This window comes from Hyla sarda, unplaced genomic scaffold, assembly GCF_029499605.1.
Source record: "Hyla sarda isolate aHylSar1 unplaced genomic scaffold, aHylSar1.hap1 scaffold_3131, whole genome shotgun sequence".
Taxonomy (NCBI): domain Eukaryota; kingdom Metazoa; phylum Chordata; class Amphibia; order Anura; family Hylidae; genus Hyla; species Hyla sarda.
The window spans coordinates 4,682-23,275 of NW_026609860.1; the positions used below are offsets into that span (position 1 = coordinate 4,682).

Sequence of the window (18,594 nt, forward strand, 5' to 3'; positions counted from 1 at the left end):
TGCCATGTCTGTGCCCAAGCCTCCAGCTTCCCCAGATCCCTCTGTAATATTATGTTATCCTCCTCTGTGGTGATCACCTTACCCAGTTTAGTGTAATCCCCCTACAAGGTGATTACTAAACATATTGAAAAGAAGTGGACCATGTACTGACCCTTGTGGTACCCACTAGTAACTGTAACCCAACCAGAATAAGTTCCATTGACACCCTCCCTTTGCTTCACAGAGACATGTCAAAAGTTTTGATTGGTTAAACCCCCAGCAATAATTAGAGTGGGCACTTGAGCACTTCACTTCATCGCTCAAAGTGGTCTTCATCCAGTTGAAGCAGACTGACCCATTATACAGTAAGTCAATAAAGCATGTCTTGTGCAACTGGAGATCGCTGTGAACTGGGCAGTGAAGCACTTAAGTGGGGACTTCCAATTCATTCTAATGATTGGTGGGGGTATGAACATTCAGATCTCGACCAATCAAAACTTTGACTGTGAAATGTCAAGTCAAGTTTTGGTAATTGATGGAGACACTTTAATGTATAGTAAATGCAATGCCACTTTAGTTTTCAATGTCAAAACAACAAAAGTGTTTTATAAATAGACTGGGAACACTGGTTGTAGATGATGGCTGTGAGCCAAACAAAACTATAAGCTTCCTTTAATGCTTAAGTATGCAGCTACATAACCATTCAGAAAGCACACTGACATCAAAGTGACATAACAGATTTCTTCCTGTTTTCAGGATATTGTAAGTAAATAATTAAACAATGTGTTTTGTTCTCAGGGGATCGTATCTTACAACTCCTGGACTGTCGCCGTTCTGACAGGGAAGCTGCAATGTTCGTCAAGCTCCGTAAGCAGAGAGCTCGCCAGTCTAAGGAGAGTGAGCGGTGACATTGGTGCAGGACACTCAGTGCTTTTAATAAAATTGGTCACTCAGGAAAAATTTTTATTGAATGCACAGTTCTTTCAGAGAACAGAGACATAATCAATCGCAAAGGTTCAATGACTCTGAATTCTGTACATGGATGTTTAACACATGTTTAACACACCTTTTAAATAAATGTTGCAGTACTGAAATGTTTTAAAGGTATACAAATATTATGAGTGTCAACCCTCAAAACTTGATAACTAGAAGAGTTATAGGAGTATTCCCATCTATTCACAGAATAGGGAAAAACAAGCTAATTGATGGGGGTCCAGCCACTGGGACCAACATCGATCCCAAGAACAGGGACAAAATCGTCCCCCAAAATAAACAAGGCACCCTTGCCACATTCTTGGGATCAATGATGTTTCAGCAGTTGGATCCCCATCAATCAGCTTAATACCCCAAAGCTTTTGGATAGGGGATAACTTCTATAGATGGGAATGCCCCTTTAAGTTACTTTAAAGAAGTATTGAGAAGAACCTAAGCCATTGCTGTAAGTAACAAGGCACACTGCAAACTCCTTAACAGCCCCATGATCTCAAATGACTCTCCAAAGAGGCTCTAAGAAGGCCTCAGATACCAGAATTAGGTACAGCTACAGCCGCTGCACCCCCTTTAACTACGACAAGACACTGGATTGAGACAACTATTCTAAATACAAATAGATTAGGATTAGTAGATCCAGATGTCAATGGTTTCCATTAGAAGTCAGCCGAAAACTGCCTCTGGAAGCGCTTGTTGTGAGCACTGAGTTTTATTGCTGCTCCTTCTCCAATAGACACAATAGAATTCCAGCTAATGAAAAAGATGGGGTAGAGAGGCTGAGTAAAGGAAGCATGAAAGCGGTATAAAAGCAGCATGTCATCTGATACCTCATGAAAGGAGATAGTTCCTTCATCCCAGTCCAAAAAGATACCCAGTTTCTCTTGCTGTCCTGTGGCTACCAAAATTCTCTCACCATCATGCCAGGCATAGCAACGGGTACTGCTCCATTCCAAGCACCAAGACTCTGAGTTCCTTCCCACCAGACAGGAGCTTTGGTGCCCTTTACGTGGGATACCATGATAAGTGATGCCTAGGCTTACACGATTTCCACAGAGATGTACCTCCCAATAGTGCCGTCCATGTGCCATTGGCTGTCTGCCCATCACTTGTGTATAATGATCAAATCGTTCTATACTTTCTGGATAATCCTGGGGCTGCAATTTACACAGGACTCTTCGGTTTCCTTGCATAAGACAAAGGTTGTTATGGGCAGTGTCTGGATCCAGGCTTATATCCCGAGAATCTGCAAATGAGAGGGTAACTTGAGCAGATGAACACAAAGTTTGGGAATGTATGCTTAGAACACAAGGTAGAAGTAGACTTACACTGGAGAAACTCTGTTCTTACCCTCGGCATCAAGGGCAGTATTGGACTTCCCCAGACATTCCCCAGATATTCCCCAGGTGGTAATATTGGGTAACTGGTATGTGTGGTCCACACTGTTGAACAAAGTAAGTAAATGTGAAATAAATGTGAAGAATGGCAAAAGACACAAAATATGCTGCTGAAATCACTTTCCTGTATCATCTTTAACTCACTTCTATAAAATTAAAGAGATTGTCCATTGAAACAACCTGTGTATGGTGTCAAAAAGTATAATAAAGCAACTTACTAATATATTGTTATAAGCCATAGTGCAGAGATCTTCCAAATAAGCTATGACCTCTCCCTTGTAAGCTGTGACTTCACATCACAGGCTCTGAATGCAAAGCTACTGTCCCTCCCCCTCCCTTCCTGTCAGCACAGTATGACCACTGATGTGAAAGGTGAGTTGGTATTACTGCTCAAAAGGCAGCAAAGGGTCTGTTCTGATGGAAAGTACTGTATTTAGAGCCTGTGACATGACGTCACAGATTACAAGTGAGAGGGCACAGCTGATATGGAAGATCTCTGCACTATTACTCATAACATTATATTAGTAAGGTACTTCATGTAGTCTAACCCCAGCTACCCCATGGTGTTTACAATACTATTGTATGTAGCAGGGAGTCCTTTGGACACCAGTACCTAGATGAAAATGTTAACCCCCCCCTCCTCATAGCTATGCCACTGGCCCTTACTGTAGTTTCTGTCTCCTAAGGCCTCAAGCTAAATGCTGAATTATGGGTCAGTGTTGTAGACTTTGTTTGCCTGTGACTTGATACAGATGCACATATTTTATGTATACTTTGACAGAATTTTTTTTTAAACCTATTCTGTATTGTAAATGTATTTTCCCACTAGAAGCCATAAGTACAGGATTAAGGCACCAGAAGGTGGCACACAGAGTGGTCCATTACCACAGCTCTGGCATGTGCATAAACTCTTAGCTTTGTGTTGCCCCATATTTTATCTGTTCTTGGCCACCTACTATACCTTTCGTCCATCAACTCCTTGCAGGGATCTCCAGGACACATGCTATACAATGTCATTATCCAAAAACCTCTCAAGATACAGTCACACAAACATTCACTTCTCATATCTCTCGCTTACCTTCTTGCACAAGTCTGCCCATGTGATCTGCACACAATTCTTGTAAAGACTGTTTGAACTTGGAGACTGCAGCATCCAGTCCAGTCCACTGTAGTTCCTGAAATGTGGATTGTTCCTCCTGCTGCACAAATGACTTATTGAATGTATTATACAGTATTATCATTTTTATGTATTTAATGTGTGTGTAAAGGAAACTTCCCTATAATAAATATGTAATTGCTACACAATGATGCCTGTGTCTGTAACACAAGAATCTGCACAGAATGTATGACAGATATGTACCACGGTCACAAGCTGATCCTGCTGCTGATCTGGAACAACTTGGGCAGATTGCATGATAAGACTTTCTTCCAGGTCTTGGTTGTTTGTATTTTTCAGCATCTGATTTTCTGCTTGTTCCATCATTTGCAGTAGCCGATATCCTGAGGCCCGCAGGATCTTAACCATTTCAGAAAAGCCATGACTCACTACTCTGCGATGTCTGGTAGATGAAACCTGAGGGGACTGAGCATGGTTATAAACAGGGTGAAACAGAATAATTCATGCTTGTGCCTATATATTAACCCCTTAAGGACACAGCGTTTTTTTCCTCATCACTTTCTAAAAATCATAACGCTTTCAATTTTGCACATACAGAACCATATGAGGGCTTTTTTTTTTTGCGCCACCAATAGTACTTTATAATGACATCAATCATTTCACCACAAAATTTACGGTGAAACCAGAAAAAAAAATATTTGTGGGGCAAAATTGGAAAAAAAAAAGCCATTTTGTAACTTTTGGGAGGCTTCCGAGTCTATGCAGTGCACTTTTCAGTAAAAATGACACCATATGTTTATTCTGTAGGTCCATACGGTTACAAGAATACGTAATTTATATAGCTTTTATTTTATTTCACTACTTTAAAAAAATTATAACTACATGCCCCAAAATCAGTATGTGTAAAATTGTCATCTTCTGACCCCTATAACTTTTTTTATTTTTCCTCATACTGGACTATATGAGGGCAAATTTTTTGTTCCATGATGTGAAGTTTTTATTGGTACTATTTTTATTTTGATCTGACTTTTTGGTCGTTTTTTATACATTTTAGGGTATACAAAGTGATCAAAAATAGGCAATTTTGGACTTTGGAATTTTTTTACGTGTACGCCATTGACTGTGTGGTTATTTTTATAGTTCGGACATGTACACACGTGGCGATACTGCATATATTTATTTTTATTATGTTTACATATTTTTTATATGGAATTTGGGAAAAGGGGAGTGATTCACACTTTAAATATGGAAGGGCTTAATGTGTGTGTTTTTAAACTTTTATTCAACTGTTTTTTTTTTTTTTTTACACTTTTAGTCCCCTTAGGGGACTTTTAGGAGGAATCAGTAGATTCCTCATACAGGTCAATGTGGTTCCAGAGAACCACATTCATCAGCGTTCTCTGCACTCGATTGATAAACCCTGGTCATGCCAGCCTTTATCATTCTCAGTACAGCAGCCAGCACAGGAAGAGAGGTAAGGCCTTTGGCTGACTCAGCAGTGGATCACCCCCCCACCGCACGCGCGATCGCACTGTGGGGGGCCATCCTCCCCACTGGACCAACGGGATGGTTGAAATATCCCTAGCCTAAAGGGATAATAGCCGGCCGTGGTGATCGCCGCATGTTGGCTATTAACACCGGCCCTCAGCTGCAGGAATCAGCTGGGAGCCGGCCAGTATGATGCGAGCTCGAGTCAAGAGCCCACGTCATACACCGCTTGCTGTCTCAGGACGAGCCGGCTCGTCCTTAGACAGCAAACGGTTAAAGAACTCCAGCGAAAGTAAACTTATCGCCTATCCATAGGAAAGGGGATAAGTAGCTGATCGTGGGGGGTCTGACTGCTGGGACACCCGGCAATCTCTGGGATGTGACCCCCGGCTCTCTCGGTGAGGAGCCACTGGCAGATGGCACCTTTCATCCATTTCTATGAGAACGCTGATGATGCTCGAGTGATGTACTCTGGTCTTTTCGGCGCTCCCATAGAAATCAATGGAGCGCGTGGCGCCTGCTCAGCTACTTATCCCCTATCCTGTGGATAGGGGAATAGTTTATTTTTGCCGGATTTCTCCTTTAATGTAGATCATTCATGTTGTTGGATCTACCACAAACTGCAGCATCAAATTAACTAAGAACATTACAGCTCCTAAGCCCATTTTACGTTCCCTCTTCATATGCCCAGCCTCATAGTTCCTGCCAAAGTATCAGCCTCAAATGCCCCCCAAAGTGCTTGCGGATGTCCCCCTAGAGGTGTGCCTTAGATGCCTTCAACTAAGATGCCCATATACAGTAAATATGAAACTTTGCACTTGATTATTTCTTTTGCTTAAAGGGGTATTCTGGAGAATTAAAGATTGTTTTAAAATCACAGACTAAAAGTGACAAAGTTATACAGATTATCAAATTCCTTTTATGTAAAAATTTCAAGCCTTCTTATACTCATCAGCTACTGTATTCCCTGGAGGAAGTTGTGTAGTCTTTCCAGTCAGAGATGGTGCTCCCTGCTGCCACCTCTGTCCATGTCAGGAAATGTCCAGAGCAGGAACAGGAGAAGTTTGCTACATAGATTTACTCATGCTCTGACACTAACAGAGGTGGCAGGGAGCACTGTGTCTGACTGGAAAGACTTCACAGCTTCCTCCAAGACATACAGCAGCTGAAAAGTACTGGATAGCTTGATATTTTTACATATAAGTAATTGGATTAAGAAGTTGGATTGCCTTAGTATGCTGAAGCATCAAAGGGGTACTGGTGAATTAAAATATCTTATTATCATTATACTATAAGATGTCCCGCTGCTGGGGACCCCTGAGATCTCCGGGCCGCCAGCGGTGGCATCCGGAAAACTGAAGCTTGGAGTTTCCATGTTCGTGACGCCATGCCACACCCCTTCCATTCAGGTCTATGTCTCTGCACTAGCCATCACGCCTCCTCCAATAGACATGAATGGAGGGGGTGTGGCGGCTTTAGTCCCCAGTCATCCGGCATGGAGCGGAGTTTGCTCCGTGCACAGATGACCGGAGTGCCACACCGGAGATTGTGGGGGTCCCGCCGATGCATGGGGGATAAGATGTTTTGTGCCAGACAACCCCTTTAAGATTTCCTTTCATTAGTAACATAGTAACATGGTTCATGAGGTTGAAAAAAGACCAGAGTCCATCAAGTTCAACCTATATCCCTAATGAGTCCCTACTGAGTTGATCCAGAGGAAGGCAAAAACCCTCATACTAGAGGTAAAAATTCCTTCCCGACTCCAAATATGGATCAACGTTCTGTCCCTATAAATCTAGTATACATTACCAGCGATGTTATTACTCTCCAAGAATGCATCCAGACCCGTTTTGAACTCTTTTATAGAGTTCACCATGACCACCTCCTCAGGCAGAGAATTCCACAGTCTCCCTGCTCTTACAGTAAAGAACCCCCGTCTGTGCTGGTGTAGAAACCTTCTTTCCTCTAAACGTAGAGGATGCCCCCTTGTTATAGGTACAGTCCTGGGTATAAATAGATCATGGGAGAGATCTCTGTACTGTCCTCTGATATATTTAAACATAGTTATTAAGGAAGGATGCCGCAGCACACGGAAGGTTCAAAAGTGTAAACAGTGGTTTATTCCATGATAATACAAGTTAGCAACGTTTCTGCTGCCAGTGCAGCCTTTGTCAAGCCTTGACAAAGGCTGCACTGGCAGCAGAAACGTTGCTAACTTGTATTATCATGGAATAAACCACTGTTTACACTTTTGAACCTTCCGTGTGCTGCGGCATCCTTCCTAGATGTCTGAATTGCCTTGACCGGGGCTCCACTCGCTGCTTGCACCGCTATCACATCATTGTGGGACGTGCTGCTCTAATTCTCCTGTGCTGTAAACATAGTTATTAGGTCTCCCCTAAGCCTTCTTTTTTCTAAACTAAATAACCCTAATTCTGATAATCTTTCTGGGTACTGTAGTCCTCCCATTCCCTGTATCACTCTGGTTGCCCGTCTTTGAACCCTCTCCAGCTCCACTGTATCTTTCTTGTACACTGGTGCCCAGTACTGTACACAGTATTCCATGTGTGGTCTAATAGTGATTTGTACAGCAGTAGAATTATTTCCTTGTCGTGAGCATCTATGCCCCTATTGATGCACCCCATGATTTTATTTGCCTTGGCAGCAGCTGTCTGACACTGGTCACTACAGCTAAATTTACTGTTAACTAAGACTCCTAAGAAGTGGAACTAAGAAAGCCTAGGCCAAGCCCTGAAAAACAACCCAAGCATTATCGCTCCTCCACCAACTTTACAGTTGGCACAAGGCATTCTAGCAGGTGATGTTCTCCTGACATTCACCAAACCTTGAATTAGACTTCCAGATAGAGAAGTTTGACCCATTATCCATACAACATGTTTCCACCATTCAACAGTGTTAGCGACTCTGGAATTTACTATAAAACAGATAAATAAGGCAATCTGTAAAACTGGATAAAGATAGCTTCGAGGCAATAAACAGAGAGAATGCCAAAACTTGAAGTGCCTAAAATTTTACTTTCAATAGATATGATTAAAATATCATATCTATTGAAATATATAGAAAATTATAATCAACAACCAACTCCAGTAGGTCTACAGTCAATGTGAGGTGTTACACCCAACTAGAATGCTGGGGTAGGTATATTAAAGTGTCAATTGCCAGCCGACGCATTTCTGTCGCAATATAGCTAACGACTTCTTCACTGGAGAAACTGTTGGAGGAGTGTGAGTAAAAATAACCAATGTGTACTGTATTATATGGCATAATCAGGTAGACTTCATGCCCTACACTGTACAGCAACCAGAGGTAGGGTACCAATAGTAAGTGAGAAGGTGTAGTGTAGAGCCACCTCACACAAAGAGCTAACAATCAAGATGGCCTCACAAAAAGAGAAAAAAAGTAAAAAGGCCAAAATGGTTGTGCAGAGATGAGTTGAAGGCAAAACCATCAAAAATGCTTTAATAGATAACCTGTGCGAGTGTATATAATTAAACTGGAAATTATGTAAAGCTTGCAATTGTGCATGTCCAGTGCCCAAACAGAGGCAAGATGCAATTGTGTACAGCAGCATCCAGCAATATGTGTTGCACGTAACCCATGTGTCTATGGAGGTATGGTGGCGGGTAGAAAGAGTACCCATTATCCATGCCAGAAAAAGTGTTCAGCAACGTGGCTACTTACTACCCCAAACAATATTCTAGAGTGTAGTGTCTGAATGTCCTGCAGTGGCAGTCCCAATTTCGGGAATATGGTCACTTTTCTACACCTATCCTAGCATTCTAGTTGGTACCCAGCATTCTTTTATTTGCAGTACACATTTTCTGCATTTAATTATTGTTTCACGTAGGTGCCGCATCACTCCACGGTGATTGCATATACACTGGAGGTTATTGTTGATTATGATTTTCTCACAAACTGGTGACTTATTTTGATGACTTCTATTCATTTTAGAAGCTTTTAGAGAGTGTTGCCAATTCTTTCACAAATGTATGTAAAGATGACTGCATTGGTAGGAGCTGGATATTATACACCTGTGGCAATTAATAAAACACCTGAAATATTACATTAATTAATCTATATTAATAAAACTCAAGTTGTGTATGTATGTCCAGCATCCCTTCCAAAAGATATTTCCATGAAACTTGGCACACGTTACTAATATGTCAACTAAAAATATAGGATAGGTAAATTAACCCTTTCTAATCCTTATTTGCAAGGGTCAGGGTTTTTGTTGAAAGTCCCATACAAGTCTATGGGAAATAAATGTTGCCGCATAACTTCCAAACGGCTGAAGATATTTTGATAATACTTGGTCACATGTTACTTATATGTCAACTAAAAATATAGGATAGTTATTTTAACCCTAAACTAACCCCATTTGCGAGGGTCGGGGTTTTTGTTTTAAGTCCAATGCAAGTCTATGGGAAATGTATGTTCCAGCATAACTTCCATACGGCTGGAGATATTTTGTTAATGCTTGGTACACATATCACTTATATGTCAAAGAAAAATATATGATAGTTATATTAACCCGAACCTATCCTTATTTGAAGGATGGGGTTTTTGTTTCAAGTGCCATGCAAGTATATGGGACTTCTAGTACCTTACTCCACAAGCTCTGCTCTGCATCTCCTGGTGAGTGCATCAGTCCGGCTTGCAAACCACACCCTTCCCGCATGCCATGCCCATCTCACAAATCCATGCCCACCCTTTAAGCCAAACCCACTTTATTTTCTACCCTTTTTTGTGCATCAATCTGGCTGGTAAAACAATCCCACTCCCATAAAGCCATGCCTACTTCTATTTTCAGCTTACAATCTCTTCATCACAACTCAGCCCCACCTGAGGACGGTATATGAGGATGAGATTTAAGGACAGGATATGAGGTTGGGAAATAAGGACAGGATATGAGGATGAGATATAAGGACAGGTTATGGGGACGGGATATGAGGTCGGGATATGGGGTCGGGATGTTAGGAGGGGATAATAGGACAAACGTTTCCTCCTTTATTCCTTTACTCCCCCACAAGGATTAGACAGGAAAAACCAGGCAATGCCGGGTTAAATATTAAGATGTTGGGTCCAATATTTTTGTTCATAGCCTTTTTACCCGTTTCTTAACTGCATCAGGTACTGGATAGGAAAATGCTAAAATTTTGTGATTGCCTAATAAATAAACATCTTGTAACATTAAATGAATTATTTGAATAGTATTAAAAATTACAAGTGAGTTGTGATAGCACAAAAAAAAATCCACAGACTATTATAGTTGTTTATATTTATACTTTAGGCAAAAAAATTATGCTTTTAGGCAATATAAATGCATGGACCTTTCCATCCAGTATCTGATGCAGTTAAGAAATGCAAAAAGAATCGCAACTCAGCTGCTATGTGAGAACACAGTAATGAAGTTTATCTATATAAATCAGTTTTTTTTTTCATAAGGACACTGTGTAAAATCAGTGTAGTTCTGTGAGAAAATCCTTTGAAATGGAATTACCTTGGCTTGAATGTAAATACTCATTCTTCTCCCCTATTTATGCTCATCCTCAGGAAATGATGTAAAAACCTTGAACTTATTTATATAACCCTGGCAGACTCCTTACTCCTATGTTACATATGGTAGATACTGTACTGAGACAAGACACTGGCTTGTACACTGTCTTATCATGAAACAATTATTTATATTGTTTCTCAAAAAAAGAAAAAAAATATGTTGATCTAGGGTCTTCCACAGCCTGCTGCAACTTGGAGATCCTGGGCTCTATTACAATACATGGCATCCACCTAATATTTACCATTTATATTACTGGTGTCTTCCTAGATGAGTCTTTGGGTCCCTCAGGGTGGTTGCAATTTTTGCATCCCTTAAACTATTCCTTTAGTCATCCATAATTAGTATTTGAATATATACAAGTATATCCCCAGCCATTCCTCATTTTTTAAAGGAAAATAGTCAGATATTCACACTGTAAGGTAGATGTTAGGGCAAGGAGACACATGCCAGTCCCTGCTTTATTGACAGTCAGCTTGATGCTTAGCCCTGTTTTCAAATCTCGCACAATTTGTATGCACAGAGCAAGAAGGAGATTTGAAAACAGAACTTGGCTTTCAGCTGACTTTCAATAAAAGAGGGACAAGAATAGGAAGGGGAGCAAGAAGACATTTCAGCCCTCAGCTCTCAGGAACATATCTTAGACACCCAATAGGGGAAAGAACAAAAGTCACCTCTGGCAGCACTTATTTCCTAGAGAACACGATCAAGAAAAAATAAATCCTGTTGGCTCCAAAGACTTTTGAGAAACAAATTTGGAGGTGTTGCCTTAATAGTAGAAATTTTAATAGGCATATTGTGATGTCAATGGAACTTAAAGGTTGTCCAGTATGGACATTTATCACTTTACTGGCAGGACTCCTATTGAAATGATAATTAGGTGACAATTGTCTGATCACAACTACTCACCCCTACTGGGGCTCCCACCAATCACTACAATGGGAGTCCTGAGGCCTCTGGTACTCCCCTTTGAGGTGGAGCTCTATGAGATAAATGTCCATTGTGGGACAACCCCTTTAACAACAATCTAATGTGTACAGGGACAGAATGTTTGGGTAAACAATCTCAGAACAAACTCAAGCTAATGATATTCTTCTACAAAAGTGGGACAGAATACACCATGCTTGATGGCTGTAGAACATAACTGAACAGTTTCTGAGTGGTTCCCATGCCAAGACTGGGGAGCATGAGATGCTCCAACAAGTTCACCCAAAGTGACTGCTGGCTTCCGCCCATTGGCCCAGTGTGGGTATCTGGAGGAAGCTTCCTGCCAGCCTTGCCTCTACCTTCATATCACTACTAGGGGTGACTGACTGTCGTTTGTAATGGCCCCCCAGGTCATAACACTAGCAGTTAAGGCTGTGTGTTATTATATAGAAAGTAAGAATAGAGGCACTCACTGCGAGGCCTCTATACACAAACCTGACCTCTATCAGATCCCAAACAGAACCTGGACTCATTGCAAAATATGACATTGTTCCAGTCCTTAGCAAGTCCAGGTTTCTTATTCACAACTCTCTTGCAAATGGAAGTGACAGTGGTAGAACACATGATGAGTGATGTGACACCAAATTTCTTTCTGATAAGAGCTTGAAGATGGTCCAAGCAGAGACAGGAGTAACATGATTCCCTGTGTGCCTGTTCATAGCCCATACGCAGCATAATTTCTGCTGCCTGGTGTATTTCTCGCAGAATAAAATATGCTGTGTAAACGCTATGTGTGGCCCTACCCTAAAGCAAAAGGGGCATGAGGAGTGACACCTTTGTACAATCCATTTATGTTAGAAATGTTCACTGATAATAAGTTGTTCAGAGGTTGTCCAGCTGCTGGGACCCCCAAGAACCAGCTGGATTCTGTGGGGGGACCAGACAGAAATTGTTTAGTTCCTCTGTAGCACCAGGGGAGGTATTTTACTCATTAAAATCAATGGGCTGCATAGACGAGGCTGGTCTTTTAAGAGCTAATAGATGAGGGTCACTAAAGGCTGACATCCCCCTCTTAGTTCTCAGTTCTTAGTGGGGCATTTACAAAACTAGACATCCTCTACAATTTATAAAAGATATTAGTGTTCTATATGTCTAATTGCTTTTATTTATAAAGCTGGGTTCACATCACAATCTGACATGTAAATAGGATATGACCTGAACGACGTCATAGCTTGACTATGTTCAGGCCAATAAAGTCAATAAAGTCTGAGACAGTACATGCCAGTATACACTGGAATCTTATTTTGACCAGTTGGTAAAGTACACATGCAACATACTAATCGTCATGTGGACCCAGACTAAGCCTCAAGTAAATGTAATTTTTTTCCCTCCAGTTACTGCAGATATAACCAGCATAGGGATCAGTCAGCAAATAGCGTAAGATCACACACACACACACACACACACACACACACACACACACACACACACATTGTGGAGCCTGTATGGTTCCTTTGTATAGAGCCACAAAGCCTCCATTTACTGCCATTCAGGCACTGTCAGACTATGCATGTAAAGAGATATACTGCCCTAGAAGTAATGGTAAAATAACCCGAATGAGCTTACATAGTTACATAGTACGGTCGAAAAAAGAGATATGTCCATCAAGTTCAACAAGGGAATTAAAGGGTAGGGGTGTGGCGCGATATTGGGGAAGGGATGGGATTTTATATTTCTTCATAAGCATTAATGTTATTTTGTTCCAGGAATGTATCTAATCCTGTTTTAAAGCTGTTAATTTTTCCAGCTGTGACCAGTTCCTGAGGTAGACTTTTCCATAAGTTCACAGTTCTCATGGTAAAGAAGGCGTGTCACCCCTTGAGACTAAACTTTTTCTTCTCCAGACGGAGGGAGTGCCCCCTCGTCCTTTGAGGGGGTTTAACCTGGAACAGCTTTTCTCCATATTTTTTGTATGGGCCATTAATATACTTATATACGTTTATCATATCCCCCCTTAAACGTATCTTCTCAAGACTAAACAATTGTAACTCCTTTAATCGCTCCTCATAGCTAAGATGTTCCATGCCCCATATTAGTTTAGTCACGCGTCTCTGCACCCTTTCCAGCTCCACAGTGTCCCTTTTATGTACAGGTGACCAAAACTGAACAGCATATTCGAGGTGAGGCCGTACCAATGCTTTATATAGGGTGAGTATTATGTCCCTGTCCCTTGAGTCCATGCCTCTTTTGATACATGACAATATCCTGCTGGCTTTGGAAGCAGCAGCCTGACATTGCATGCTATTCTGTAGTCTGTGATCCACAAGTACACCCAGATCCTTCTCTACCAGTGACTCTGTCAGTTTAATCCCCCCTAAGACATACGATGCATGCAGGTTATTAGTACCCAGATGCATAACTTTACATTTATCCACATTGAACCTCATTTGCCAAGTGGATGCCCAGACACTTAGTCTATCCAAGTCATCTTGTAACTTATGCACATCCTCTATAGACTGTACTGTGCTACAAAGCTTGGTGTCGTCTGCAAAGATAGAAACAGAGCTGTTAATTGTCCCTAATCTGACAGAAAATACCTTTGTACGACAATGTATGAAATCAGAAGCATACTGTACAGTAGAGAGCCCATTCACCTCTATGGCAGATCTATTTCGGCTCTGTACAAAACCCTGGCATGCATTACCCACTGACCATTAGAATGACATACCTGAGCCTGGGAGGCTTCATGGCTCTCACTGATATTTGGCAGGTCAAAGTTGTTGCTGTTTTCAATTTCATGGGTCCCATCTGGCATCTCTTCTTGGTACTGATTTTTCTGTGGAATGCCAATGCTCCTGGCATGACTGCTGAAGGCATTGAGATCATTAGACCCCTGAAGACTGGAAAAATCCTCCACCATTTGGGCAAGAATACTGTTCTTGCAGAGTCTCGGTGAGCAGTCTGGTCGAAAAGAAGACCTACACTGTGGGCAGGAGCTAGGCATTCCTTGCAGAGACCAACACTGGGTAATGCATGTCAAGCAGAAGGTGTGCCCGCAAGGGATGGTAACCGGTTCTTGAAACAAGTCTAGGCAGACAGGGCAATACAAATATTCAGAGCAGAGAAAAGCAACAGTGGCCATCTTACAAGATGTGAGGACAGCACTGACCGCAAAGGGTCAGAAGTTCCACGACAATAACAGGATATAGTTTTTTACTTTACTTCCACCTCTTACATTACAGTAAGCTAGATTTGGGAAGGGAAATGTGTTTTACTATGTATAGTCCATCCAAATGATCACTCTGCCAGTGTCCAGGTCATATCCTATCTGTGAACTTGAATGAATATGTTTGGAATTTTCTTCATTATCTTAAGGAAGCAGTATAAAATAGATGTCACAGAACTATCAGTCTCCCATACTTTTGTCACTTGGTAGGTTATCAGTTCACAAGTCACCCCCTGTCCTCCTGTCCTTACATCACAGTGCCACATCGGTTCCTACTATTCTAGACAAGAAGACAGATGCTTAAAGGAAGGGTAAATCTTTTAAGAGGCATCATAGGCTCTTCCAGTAAAATGTGGATATTTTCTCCAAATATTGCATGGAAGTTGTCGCACACAAACATATTCTGCAGCAGAGCCTGTGCACTTGTAAGAAGAAAGTGATCAAAGAAGTGTCCCAGTGATGAAGCATATACATTTATACCAAATATTTACAATTCTAAAATTAGAGGCCGGAAGAAGCGTCATGTGATGCCAAACAGACATTGCCTACCTTGCCCCTGCACCTGCATCTTCTCCCATAGTGTGTAAGCCAGTCTGATTTTAATATTTAAAATGTGATGCTACAATAAACATACAACAATCAAGATGACATCATGGTGAGTGCCACGTTCTTCATACTTTCTACTTTTGGATGTTTGATTTATTAAGTATTTGCTACTGACATTAACACCCCTGATATTAGCTGGCTGTCTATCTTTAGGCCATGTTCACACGTCCCGAATTTCCGAGCCGGAGATTCTGCAGCAGCAGAGTCCCATTGTATTCAATGGGATTCTGCCTTGCTGTCCACGGAAATTCTGATTTCCATGTCTGCAGAAAGAATTAACCTGTCCAGTATTTCTGCGGAATCGTCCATAAGATTTCTGCATTGTCGTCCATAAGATGGCGCATTTCCTTGCGGTCCTAGGGCTGGCATATTATGATGTATTTTACAGAGATTTTCCATGCAGACATTCCGGATGTGTGAACATAGCTTTATAGTGGTTTCATGCATTCATTACACTCAGTTAACACCTGCAGTGCCTAGTCCTATCAACTCACCGTTGCTACTTCTGAAATGCTGCTGTTACCCTGCATTTTTTTTAAACTCTTGCCAGTTAGTGTTATTGCACCCTTATTGCTAAATAGCTAAAACTGACAAGTATTAATATAATGTGGGGTGTCAGAAACCAAAGGCTGTCCTGTGGGCTTCAGACTTCTCGGGCAGACCTGCGGCACAGGTGTTGGGCCCACTAAAGGGCTGGTTGCTATAGTAATTATGTTCAAGCACTTTATCAAATGGTTCCATCTAATTTTTTTCTGTCCCTACCTATTGCCCATCTATCCCTAACCCCCTCCCTGCCTTAAATTTTTTTTTTTACTAATGTAGAAATGGCTTTTTACCTACCTGGTAGTGTGCTCACTAACCAGGCAGACTTCCCCAGCAGGCGCGACGTCGCTGATGCCTGCTGGGGTCCGACTTCCGCCCTTACCGAATCTATGCTGCGCTCCCGTCGGAAGCGTGCATAGACGAGCAGGGTCGGCCTTAGGTGTTAAGGCGCCCTGTGCAAGCTAACCTTGTGGCGCCCCCCCCCCCCCCCTATTACCCCATAAACATACACAAAGAGGAAAAAAATCTTTGGAACAAATATTTCTTTTTAATATTTAATCATTCCCCTGCCACCTTAATAAGTCCCATGTCCCCCTTCACCAGTCCCCTGCCCCCCCCTTAATCAAATGCAGTATAGTTCCCCCACATTAGGTGCAGTATAGCTCCCCACATTAGGTGCAGTATAGTTCCCCACATTAGGTGAAGTATAGTTCCCCCACATTAGGTGCCATATAGTTCCCCACATTAGGTGCAGTATAGCTCTCCACATTAGGTTGGCAGTACAGTTCCCCCACATTAGGTGCAGTATAGCTCTCCACATTAGGTTCATTATAGTTCCCCACCATAGTTGCAGTATAGTTTCCCCACATTAGGTGCAGTATAGCTCTCCACATTAGGTGCAGTATAGTTCCCCACATTAGGTGCAGTATAGTTCCCCCACATTAGGTGCAGTATAGTTCCCCACATTAGGTGCCATATAGTTCCCCACATTAGGTGCCATATAGTTCCCCACATTAGGTGCAGTATAGTTCCCCACATTAGGTGCCACATAGTTCCCCACATTAGGTGCCACATAGTTCCCCACATTAGGTGCAGTATAGTTCTCCACATTAGGTGCAGTATAGTTCCCCACATTAGTTGCAATATACTTCCCCACATTAGTTGCAGTATAGTTCCCCACATTAGGTGCAGTATAGTTCCCCACATTAGGTGCAGTATAGTTCTCCACATTAGGTGCAGTATAGTTCTCCACATTAGGTGCAGTATAGTTCTCCACATTAGGTGCAGTATAGCTCTCCACATTAGGTGAAGTATAGTTCCTCACATTAGGTTGGCAGTATAGTTCCCCACATTAGGTGCAGTATGTTCCCCCACAATAGGTGCAGTATAGTTCCCCACATTAGGTGCAGTATAGTTCCCCACATTAGGTGCAGTATAGTTCCCCACATTAGGTGCAGTATAGTTCCCCACATTAGGTGCAGTATAGTTCCCCACATTAGGTGCAGTATAGCCTCACATTAGGTAGAAGCAGGTTCCACACATTAGGTAGTAGCAGGTTCCCCACATTAGGTAGTAGCAGGTTCCCCACATTAGGTAGTAGTAGCAGGTTCCCCAAATTCGGTAGCATTGTCGTTCCCCCATCCCCCGCCCCCGACTCATTCACACACACACACACACAGACAGGCAACTACACATGTACACACACAGACAGACAGACAACCACACACACACACAGACAGACACCCACACATACACATAGACAACTTTACTTGACCTGCGCTGCACTTCTCTTCACTCTGGCGGCGGCCTGACGAGTGACATCACTGACATCCTGTGCAGGTCTGCGGAGGGACGTCACATGCGCAACGTCCCTCTTCAGACTCCGGCCGCCAGCCAACTGGAGACGCGGAGGAGGGCGGGGTAAGTGAAGCCTTCCGGTGTAATGAAGAAAACTGTGCCCTGAAGCGGAATGTGACCCTCCGCATAGGGACACAGTTGAGGGAGGATAGTGGGAATGTAATGAGAGGGAGCGGCCTGCAAAGCAGAAAACTGTGTCCCTGTGCGGAGGGTCACATTCCGCTACAGGGCACAGTATTCTTCATTACACCAGCATTTAGCGCTGCTTGCCCGAAGCAGGGCTAAATCCCGGGCGTCGGGCAATACAAATTATATATACTCGTGCGAGCTGTGTCAGCCGCCCGGGCCCCTGTTGCTATGGTGCCCTGTGCGGCCGCACAGCTCACTCTCTGGCCCTGTAGACGAGCGGCTAATAGCACGGCAGGCTGCTCCGGGGTCTCCTCCTCCCTGTGTAGCATTGCATGTGTTATCTAGGGAGGAGGAGTATAGGAGCATCGTCGGACCTGCCGTGCTATTCTATACCACTGAGCCCAAAAAGAAATATAAAATTGTTATCCAATAGCTGTCAGGGCATGCTGGGAGTTGTAGTTTAGCAACAGCTGTAGGCACACTGATTATTAGACCTCAGTGTTTCTCGAACAGTGTGCCTCCAGATGTTGCAAAACTACATTTGGCTGTCCAGGCATGCTCGGAGATGTAGTTTTGCAACAGGTGGAGGCACACTGTTAGAGAAACACTGATGTCTAATCATCAGTGTCCCTCCACCTTTTGCAAAACTACAACTCCCAGCATGCCCTGACAGCTATTGGCTATCAGGGCATGCTGGGAGTTGTAGCGGTGAAATAGCTATAGGCACCCTGTCTTGAAAAAAATCTCTCTTTGTAATCCCCCC

At 42.6% G+C, this 18,594-nt stretch overlaps 1 protein-coding gene across 2 annotated transcripts; it reads right to left on the bottom strand.

Moving 5' to 3' along the window:
• Positions 1-778: 778 nt before the first annotated feature.
• Positions 779-14,614, bottom strand: LOC130328714 (E3 ubiquitin/ISG15 ligase TRIM25-like). Of its 2 annotated transcripts, none has more exons than XM_056553490.1 (5): positions 14,199-14,614; positions 3,724-3,945; positions 3,442-3,559; positions 2,295-2,408; positions 779-2,212 (listed from the first exon to the last, which is right to left on the bottom strand). In XM_056553490.1, the coding sequence occupies exons 1-5, from the start codon at positions 14,610-14,612 to the stop codon at positions 1,626-1,628; spliced, it is 1,455 nt and encodes a 484-aa protein (XP_056409465.1). In that variant the 5' UTR covers positions 14,613-14,614; the 3' UTR covers positions 779-1,625. The 2 variants fall into 2 exon arrangements, with proteins under 2 accessions (XP_056409465.1, XP_056409464.1); XM_056553489.1 differs by having other exon boundaries at positions 3,442-3,562.
• Between the last annotated feature and the right edge of the window lie 3,980 nt (positions 14,615-18,594).